Here is a 10,090-nt window from a genome sequence, read left to right on the forward strand (position 1 = left end):
GTCCCTCTGCAGAGCCTCCCTACCCTCAATCTGCCACATTATCCTCGATTTTGGGTTGTAAGTCATATCTGTCCAACAATGCCAGAAACACTATTTCCAGCAGTGTAGTTTGATCTTTTACTCCTAAAAAAACCTGTGCTAACAGCAAAAGTCAGCACTCCCAGAAGCCTAGAGGGGAAAGCCATCGCTTCACAAGCAAGCAAAATAAAACATTCTTATGCAGAGTTCTGTTTCGTTATAAAATATGAACAAATTATTTCGGGCTGGATGTTAAGAGAAAACGAAATGTGGGCAGCTTGTGCTTCCACAGCGATACCAAGAGTGGGCTTCTGCTGCACTTAGCACAGACACCTGGGGCTCTCCATGACACTTCTGCAGGGCTGGGCCATCGTGTCATGGCACATGCCGCAGAGCTGGGCTCTCTGGAGCAGCAGCTGGAGGCCAGCTGATGCCCTGGAACATGCACAGCGGTGTGGACACCTCTGCGTAGGTGACTGAGCCCCGCTGCAGGTTTTCAGAGGCTGGAGAGAAGAACCTCCCAAAATGTAAGAAGGCGACAGAGGGAAATAAGAAAGAAAAGAGCCCGAACCAGAAGGTGGAGGCTATAGGATGTGCTGTCAGTGAGGAGTCCCCTTCTGTGAAGCCTGGCTCTCCTCACGGGCTATATAGGGTACAGTGTTCCATTTGGGGACTAGGCACCTCCTAAAAGACAAGACGTTGCAGTGGTGACCATTTTGATGCCTTGTCCTTCTGTGGTTCTAGCTCTAAATAAATAATTAAGCTTATTTTATTGTCAAGCATGGAACACATTGGTCTAACAGGCACCAGTGGTGGAGACTGATGGGATAAGGATCATTTTCAGCTACATAGCAGCAAGTACGTCTACAGGAAGGACCTGGAGGAGAGAGCCCCCTGTACTGTAACAACTCATTTTTTTGTTTGATAGGCTACAGTTCATACAACCTCCCTGTGTAATACGAGAATAATATCCCGGCTCACAGTTACGTTCCGGGTGATTCAGCAGATTTTTGTATAGCATGTTGACCTTGCCCGCAGGTGATGTCTACAACAGTATTAACCAGCTAGATTAGACAGGCAGGATGGTGCATGGGCGTTTATGCTGTATTGACTCTTTGAAGTCAACAGAGTTATCAAAAGAAAGCAGTCAGAAGTGCAGAGGGCAGTTTGTCTTCTGACGCCACTCTTCATTCACTGTCTCCTAAAGTTGTCTTTGGTGTGCGTTTTCACAAGGTCAAATTCAGGGAAACATTTTTGACAGAAACAGAAAAAAACCTTCTATATCCAGGAATGAAATTCAGCAGAAAAAATGTCCTGAAGGAATATCCCCCATAACTAAGGAAAGGAAGGAAACTTATGAAGGATTCAAGCTGAATTAGTTGATGTGACTGATGTAAAGCTGCAATCTGTTAGAAGTAAAAAAACATAAAATATTAAAATAAAATTTTGATTGCTATCACAGTATTTTTTAAAATCATGGGAGCTTTTCAGCCATTCAGATTATTTTTAACTAGCAGGTTGCCAAACAATGAAACAGGAAGCATACAATTTTCTGCTGGCACAGATGTTCCCAATGATCATGACCTCTTGTGAATCTTACATTTGTACATAGTCAGCATTAGTCAGGAATTTATTTTCTGTAAGTGAGAAGTGACTAAACAGACCTAATTGTTATTATTTGTTTAAGAAATATGAGTTTTCCATTGGCAGAGAAATGTTTGCAATTCTCTTTGTAGGAGGGGCTACAGACCCATATAATCTCAAGGCAAAGCTACTGAGAGCTTAGAGTGAGTCATACTGTGTACAAGGTAAGCTTTTTGGATTTTGGACATGCGTAGGGAATTAGTGTACTTGAAACTAAGTCAGTGAATGGGTTTTATGGATTAAATACTTGTACGTACTTTATTTACTAACATACTTATGTGCATCAAATGTTAAATTATTAATCAATCGCTTTCTAGGTGTACAGATTTAAGAAAAAGAAATGTAGATCTCAGAAGTGTGGAGTGCTTCCTCTCACTGCCTTCTTCCTATTGTAGACAAGATGACATGTTATTTACAAGGGAAATATGCGGGGTTTTTAGCCATTTTCTTTTTGCTGCTGTTAATGCTTCAGCTTTATTGTTGACACAGAGTTAATAACTGTGAAGCTAGTATAAACTAGGCACTGTCTACAGGTTTGCTGCTGATGTGCACGCACCGGTTCTGAATGGGGTGGATGTCAGTCTGTCTAGAAACTGTTGTTGCTTTAAATTCCAGCAGAGTTGGAATTGGACCAAGCAGGTATTGCACTTTGGCTCCGTCTGTAGTAAAGGCAAATCTAATGTTACCAGACACGAAATTAAATTCCATGTCTTCAGGTGCTTGCCTAAAAAAATGAGAGGAGCAGGGAGTGTTGTAAATGACATTGAATGCTTACAATGGGAAAAAAAAAAATCCTTCCTGTCACTTTATAAGGGAGCATAATGGCTGCTGGAGAAAGCACAGCAATTGCTGAGTTTATATTGTGTATCTGATTAAACAGTAAACTGTATCCTGAGATAATGCCAAAATAAACAGAGCAGTGTATCTCACACACCCTGCTTTTTGGTCAGAGCAGAACACTTTGGGATGCAAATAGGTTTTGATTTGCTTGTTCTCTGACATGGGCCAATTGCTCTCAGTACAGAGTTCTGCTTAACTATCCTGCACATATGAAAGATATCTTAAGGCGAAATGATACAATGCAGTCTCTCAACATAGTCTTTTACCTCCTCTACTAATTTGATGAGAGTCTTGGACCATAAATCATTGGTTTCAAACAAGACAACCTTTGAACAATGCTTGAGAACCAGTTAGAGACTCAAAACTAGCATTCTGAATCTTTATTTTGAAAAACTTACTTCTTTATTCCAGATAGTAGGAAATCAGGCACGTGGAAACATGTCTGGGAAACCCAAGCTGCACTATTTCAATGGACGAGGCCGAATGGAATCAATACGGTGGCTATTAGCAGCAGCTGGGGTTGAGGTTTGCCTCTGCTTTTTATACTAAGAGCATGTGACAAATATGTATTTTTACTGTTCCTTATAAAAAAAGTGACTGACCAGCAGTTTCAAGCTCTGCATTTAGTGCATTGCTAACCAAGCCAACAATGACCACTAGCTTACCCTAAGCAGGGGGTCAAGTTCCTGTTTCACTTCCAAGCATCATGTGCGTAGCCTACTGGTAGCACCACAAATGCCTCTCCCCTGTAGCTAGTGAAAGAAAAAATATTAAACCACAGCAGCAGAACCTGGCTTCTTATCTTCTGATCACAGGGGTCAAGCACTTTCAGTTCTGAAGACCTTCAGTTAAATCCCAATGTCCAAAATAGCAAAAAATTATTTTCCCACTACAATGTAGCTTACCCCTGAAGGTACTGTATATTATAAAACACAGAGTAATTGTTTTTACCTCTAATGGTTTCTGATATTGAACTGGAGAGGGAGTGTGGGGATCTATGTGTTTTAAGACCTGTGAGTTTTTGTCGTGCTGATGGGCAATGTACCAGAAAGCTGCACAGGGCACATGATCTCTTCTCTTCGTCCCTCCTTTTGCCAGCTTGTGGCAAAGGAGCTATACCACAGTTCTGCTGCTGCACTGTGAAATTACCTATCCTCCTCTCTCCCTGCGCCATCTCTTGCCAGCACCGACAAAAGAAGTAGCATGGTGGCTGTTTGCTCAGCAGACAGGGTTTTCTGCCTTTTGGTCACCTCAGCTTTAGCCAAAATCTTACTTGCACAAAAATATGAATCACATATGAGAGGGAAGAGAAGAGGATGGGACAGAAGCAAAATAAATTTTTAAAGATATCACTTCCAAATCTGATTTATTTTTTTAAAAATAAAATTCCCCAAAACACAGCTCTTTGTGCTCTCATTGTCTCATGCAAAGCAGAAGCTAAAACATGCAGTGACAACACAACTTTTCTTTGGTATTTTCTGCAGTTTGAAGAATGTTTCCTGGAAACAAAGGATGATCTGACAAAGTTACAGAACGGTAAGTTTCCTTCACTTTTTAATAGATAATAATAATTAGAATTGTCTTAGAACACCTAAGAAGTCTTATGTCTCTTAAAAAGAAAATCTAGGCTGGATTGTACATGAGGTATCACAGATGCACACTGCAGTGTGTTAGATGGTATCATCCACCCAGTTGCTTCAGTCTTCACTGAATCACAGAAAGGCTGAGGTCAAAAGGGATTGTCTGCTCCACCTCCCCTTTTCAAGCGAGGTCACCTACAGCCAGTTTCCCAGGACAGTGTCCAGTTGGGTTTTAAGTATCTCCAAGGATGGAGACTCCACAGCCTCTCTGGGCAACCCATGCCAGTGTTCAGTCACTCCCACAGTAAAAAAGCCTTTCCTTAAGTTCAGATGGTCGACTCTCCTTTGTTCTCATTGCCTCCTGTTCTACAACAATATAGGTATTTGTCATCAGATCATCTTGAAATTCATTACCATTTTAGGTTGCCTACAAAGTTGTTATTTTATAATCTGTATGAAACCAGAGTTCCAGATTTCTGAGTTTAACCTGTACCTCTGATGTGTTCCTGTTTCCCAAGGCAACTACTCACCTTGCTATCTTTAGCTTCCATCTGTGTGAACATGATATTCACAGGTCCTCCAAAACAAATTACATGTCTGTGCTCTTCCACTTCACTTGGCTTTTCAAAGAAGTCTGAGCTAGGGTTGGCATTTGCAGTCCTACTCTCCTTTAGGAACAATGACTTGATCCTCCTGCCACCTGCCAGCTTTCAAAAAGTATTTTGAGACACGAGCATAAATGAAAATGTGCCCTTAATAGCAGACAGTTTCTCTGCATGATTGCCTTAGATGGATGTAGCTGATCAGTTACCTGAGTCAAGAAATATGATTCCATAAAGCAAATACTCGCTTCTTTGATCGGTTCCTGGAGGTATTTTGACTTCTTCCTTGCTAGAATAAGGCTTCTGCAGACTAGCAAGGGATTTACACGGCTACAGTAGTCTCACACCAAGTGATTTTTGGGTCTTGCAGGAATCTCATGAAACCCACCCATTATTCCCTGCTTCATGCCTGTACAGATGTACACCATTGTATAAAGTCAATACAGTAGTCACAAAGATATTATATGCATTTATATTCACATTATATGTTGACAAGTCCATAAATAGTCCAGATTTCCATAATACTTACCAAAGCATGACAGAAACTGGCTGGGTCAGATCCTTCAGTCCTTCTCATCTGTATTAACCTCCATGAAAATCATCCGAGTTAGGGCCATGCAACGCAGCGCTTGTCTTTTTCAGTGTATGACTGCTAAAAATTCTGCATTTGGATGCTTCTTCAGATTTGAAGAAACTTCAGGAAGCTGATTGCCATAATATTAAGTTTTTAACATGTCACTAAGAAATGGTTCTTGGTTTCATGGTAAGCGTTTCCCATACCTTGTTGTGAGAATGAGGAAGACTGCCACTGAAAGAGTTGTCAAGCATTGGAACAGGCTGCCCAGGGAAGTGGTTGAGTCACCATCCTTGGAGGCATTTAAAAGACGTGTAGATGTGGTGCTTAGGGACATGGTTTAGTGGTGGACTTGGCAGCGTTAAGTTTATGGTTGGACTCGATAATATTAAGGGTCTTTTCCAACCTAAATGATTCTATGATTCTAGATAAAAAATAATACCTGTGGTTACTTTGCCAAACACCCACTAATGGTTCTCATTCAGAGACTGAATGTCTCCTTGTCTTGTCCCCTTTTCCCTAGATGGATCCCTGCTATTTCAGCAAGTGCCAATGGTGGAGATAGATGGAATGAAGATGGTGCAGAGCAGAGCCATTGCCAACTACATAGCAACGAAGTACAACCTCTACGGGAACAACCTGAAGGAGAGAGCCCTGTAATGTAACAGTACCACCTTTGTTAGACTACAGTTCATACTACCTCTCTGTGCAACACAAGAATATCCCAGCTCACAGTCAGGTTCAGGGTGATACAGCAACTTTTCATGTAGCACGCGTTGACTGTGACTGCGGGTGATGTCTACAACAGTAATAACCAGCTAGATTAGATAGGCAGCATGGTGCGAGGGAGTCCATGAAGATCGAAGGTCAATGAGAAGAAAGCAGTCAGGAGTGCAGAGGGCAGACTGTCTTACTGATGCTGCTTTTCATTTTCTCCTGTCAGCAGCAGGCATTTTCCCCACATCAAATTCAGGGAAGTGTCTTTGATGGAAACAAAAAACTTCTCCCTCTAATAACCAGGAATTAGAATTAGAATTAATAACTGGTTATTAAAGGACAGGGCTCTTAGAGCACATGGTTTGACCTGAAGCATTTTTAAATGCTTCAAGTTAATTAGCACTGGTAAACACATGTCAAGATATTTGTTAGGAAGTGTACAGACCCACTGTTTAACTTACCATGTCTGATGGGATTTTTAACACAAGTTTGGATGACACACGTCCATTTTGTACTCAGGTTCAAAAAAACTTAATACAGAGAAGTATCACCCCTAGTGAAAAATGGAAGAGGTACAGTTTTCTAGTTTTTGGTTAGGCACTTTGCACTTGTCTTTCACCCATACTTTCCCCCCCGACCCCTCCCGAAGCTAATGCACTCTAGGGGTAACTGCTCCAAGCTATGCATGCTGGATAGAAGAGGCAGAGAGTTCCCAACATCTCAATGGGGTTATGCCAGTAGCTATCGTGCTATTCAGACCTACTGTGTTTGACTTGACCAACTGGATCTATTTCTTTCAGAATTGATATGTATGTGGAAGCAGTAATAGATCTGAACGAGTTACTCATGACCCATGCTTTCCAACCAGCAGATAAAAAGGAGCAACATTTTGCTACTATTGTGGACAAGGCCACAAACAGATATTTCCCAGTCTTTGAGAAGGTACGTGGCAAAGATGTAGTAGCTTAATTAATATTGTTTTCCTGAAACTCCATCCTGGATCTAAACAACCAATTTTTACTGAGGAAAACAGAAGAAAAATTACCACTTAAATATAAATGCTTATGGTTTTGGTGGAGCTGGGATGAGGATGGAGACAGGACACTACAGAGGGGACAGAAGGCACTACAAATCTGGGAGAGATGCAGAGCGGCAAAAACCCAGGACACACTGAGCTCCCCATGTCCATGTTTCAGTCTGTATGTTGTTTCAGACAAAAGACTTTTTTTTTTTTTTAGCATCAGCTTTTACATAAAGTTTCCTCCTGAAGTGCAGAACCCCCTCCACCATACATGCTATGTAAAAGCATTACAGCTCCTTCTGTAACAAAAGGGAGGATGGATTAGCTGGATGTCAAGACCATGAGGCGCAGGTTCACGTGGAGAGCTCCCAATGCAATATTCCCAAAATTGAAGAAGAAACAGGTGAGAAGGGAGCTGCCCATCATTTGAAAGAGTCCAAGATACTCTTACTATGCCCTGGGCTGAACTTAAGCCTCTTGTAAATTTTGTATAGGTATTTGCAGTGATGGTTGTATCCCATAAAGCTTAGCCTTCAACACAGCAGCACTGATTACATGAGCTACAGAAGTGAAGGCAAGAGGGGTACAACTGAGCTGCCAGAAAGACATGCAGAAAAGAAAGGACTGATAAATTATGCCTAGGATGACCGTGTGGTCATATCATTCATTTATACTACACATGTTCTTACTGCATTTCATTCTTTCAAGGCTAACTCCATGCAGTGAATGACCTTGCTTTGAAGATACCATATTAAGTCACACAGAGAAAAAAAAATCGCATCTGCTTCTGGTTCTCTGTTTTTAGGTTTTGAAAGACCATGGACAAGACTTTCTTGTTGGCAACCGGTTTAGCAGGGCAGATGTGCAATTATTTGAAACCCTTTTAATGGCAGAAGAGTGCAAGCCTGATATACTTGCCAAATTTCCTCTCTTGCAGGTAATTGAATGGACAGTTTTAATGGACAATGAATCAAAGCAGAACCACTGATTTAAACAGGCTGAGAAATATGGGAAAGTGGGAGGGTGAGGAAAGAAGTGAAAATCAAATATTCTAAGTACTTTTAGCCGGCCTCAAATACTGATGGTTATTGCTGCCTTCTGTCACTATAGCCACAAAAGCATAATAGGATGAAGCATATAGATTCTTCTGCAGGATCAACCCCTAATGTTACATGGATAACATCTAAATGTCTAACAGTTACCATGGTTCTTAAGGACAGTGCTGTTTTGGTTTTGTTTTATAGAGTTTTAAAGCAAGAATAGGCAATATCCCCACAATAAAGAAATTCCTGCAGCCTGGCAGCCAGAGGAAACCACCACTACAAGAAAAAGATGTACCAAAACTGATGAAAATTTTCCACTGAGCAGCAACCTAAACCCCCAGAAATTCTATTTCATTGTCTTTGTCTTTGCTGATAGTGGCAAAGTGGAATTAATGAAAATAGTGAAAAGGTTTTTGATCTCTCTTTCCTTAGCTACAGGACTGGTTTTAGCCTACTGCAAACACTTCCAAGGTAAATCTACATGAACATACCAGCAAATGAAACAGTTCACTGAATTAGGGGGTACACTAGACAACACAGGATGTCTTAAATTACTTAAGAGAATACCTGAAATAAAGTCTTACTATTGACACTCAAACCCAGTTTGTTCAATGACTTCTTGCTGCTACTTATACACCTAAGGGCTCCCTGGTTCTGTCTTTCTGGCATTCCCAAGAGTTGCTGGAAAATGAAGAGAGCTTAGCCCAAACAGTGGGCGACGTGTATGTTCTGGGAAATGCCAGGAAAAGCCTGCAGGTTCTGGTTTGATGGGGATGACAGGTTTGGATTCAGGTTTCCTCTGAACTTAACTTGGAGTATCCTGGGACCAGAGGTCCTACTGCACCTCTGTTTAGTCACTAGACATTTAAACTCTTGTATTGTAGCTTCACCAATATTTCCTTTAACAAAGGTCTACTGTAGCAGCTAAAAGCACCTTGCAGACTCGACTGAGAAACAAATGCTTGTCGCCAACTGTAAAGTTGAAAACATTATTTGAGGAAGGAGGAGTCAGATTGGTGTCAGGTGCTAGTGAGACCTTGAAATCATAGAATCATACAATCATTAAGGTTGGAAAAGACCTCTAAGATCATCAAGTCCAACCGTCAACCCAACACCACCATGCCCACTAAACGATGTCCCTAAGCGCCACATCTACATGTCTTTTAAAAACCTCCAGGGATGACGACTCTACCACTTCCCTGGGCAGCCTGTTCCAAGGCTTGACCACTCTTTCAGTAAAGAAGTTTTTCCTAATGTCCAGTCTAAACCTCCCTTGGCGCAACTTGAGGCCATTTCCTCTCGTCCTATCACTAGTTACTTGGCAGAAGAGACCAACCCCCACCTCGCTACAACCTCCTTTCAGGTAGTTATAGAGAGCGGCAAGGTCTCCCCTGAGCCTCTTCTTCTCCAGACTAAACAGTCCCAGTTCCCTCAAGCACTCCTCATAAGACTTCATGTTGAATGATGTCATTTTATATTAAACTCAGTTAAATATAAGTTGTACATCGGTTGTACATTATAATCACTTAAATCAAGCTCTACTACTGAGAGGCTAGCAAGACAGTTGAACACATAAATATGTGTATTATTTAAACACCAAATCAACCAAGTATGTAAATGCAGCAGCCAGCGCCCTAAATCCAACTAATGCTCTAGTACTGGCAGTTTTAAGCTGGGCAAACTCAGGGCACTAAAACTCTTGCTAACACCGGTAATTTCTTTATAAGAAATGCCATGCAGCTCGAACCAGTTTTTAGTATCAGGAAAGGAAAAAACCCAATGTTTTTCTGCAGCAGAGCATGTATTAATTAGAGTTGTTGCAAGAGCTATTTCCCTCCCGCCTCACCGAAGCATTCGGGCAGCACTTCCAGCTGCTGAGCGCTGTCAGAAACTTGAGCAGGAAACTTTGGCCGTGGCTGCCGACTCTCTGCCATGCAAGCTCCCCTGCATAGCCAGGTGGTTTTAGGAGCCTGCACACACACCCCAGCCTTCGGCCACGCAGAGCCAGAGCCCCCGGCACCCCGACAACTCGGCACCCCTCGCACAGGGTC

The 10,090-nt window shown here is 41.8% G+C and overlaps 1 protein-coding gene across 1 annotated transcript; it reads left to right on the forward strand.

Moving 5' to 3' along the window:
* The first annotated feature begins 2,940 nt into the window (after positions 1-2,940).
* LOC104069865 (glutathione S-transferase-like) lies at positions 2,941-8,401 on the forward strand. Its single transcript, XM_009582110.1, has 6 exons — positions 2,941-3,027; positions 3,987-4,038; positions 5,782-5,914; positions 6,776-6,917; positions 7,802-7,933; positions 8,241-8,401. The coding sequence occupies exons 1-6, from the start codon at positions 2,941-2,943 to the stop codon at positions 8,358-8,360; spliced, it is 666 nt and encodes a 221-aa protein (XP_009580405.1). The 3' UTR covers positions 8,361-8,401.
* Positions 8,402-10,090: the final 1,689 nt, after the last annotated feature.

The sequence above is a fragment of the Fulmarus glacialis genome, unplaced genomic scaffold (genome assembly GCF_000690835.1).
Source record: "Fulmarus glacialis isolate BGI_N327 unplaced genomic scaffold, ASM69083v1 scaffold29447, whole genome shotgun sequence".
Lineage (NCBI taxonomy): Eukaryota > Metazoa > Chordata > Aves > Procellariiformes > Procellariidae > Fulmarus > Fulmarus glacialis.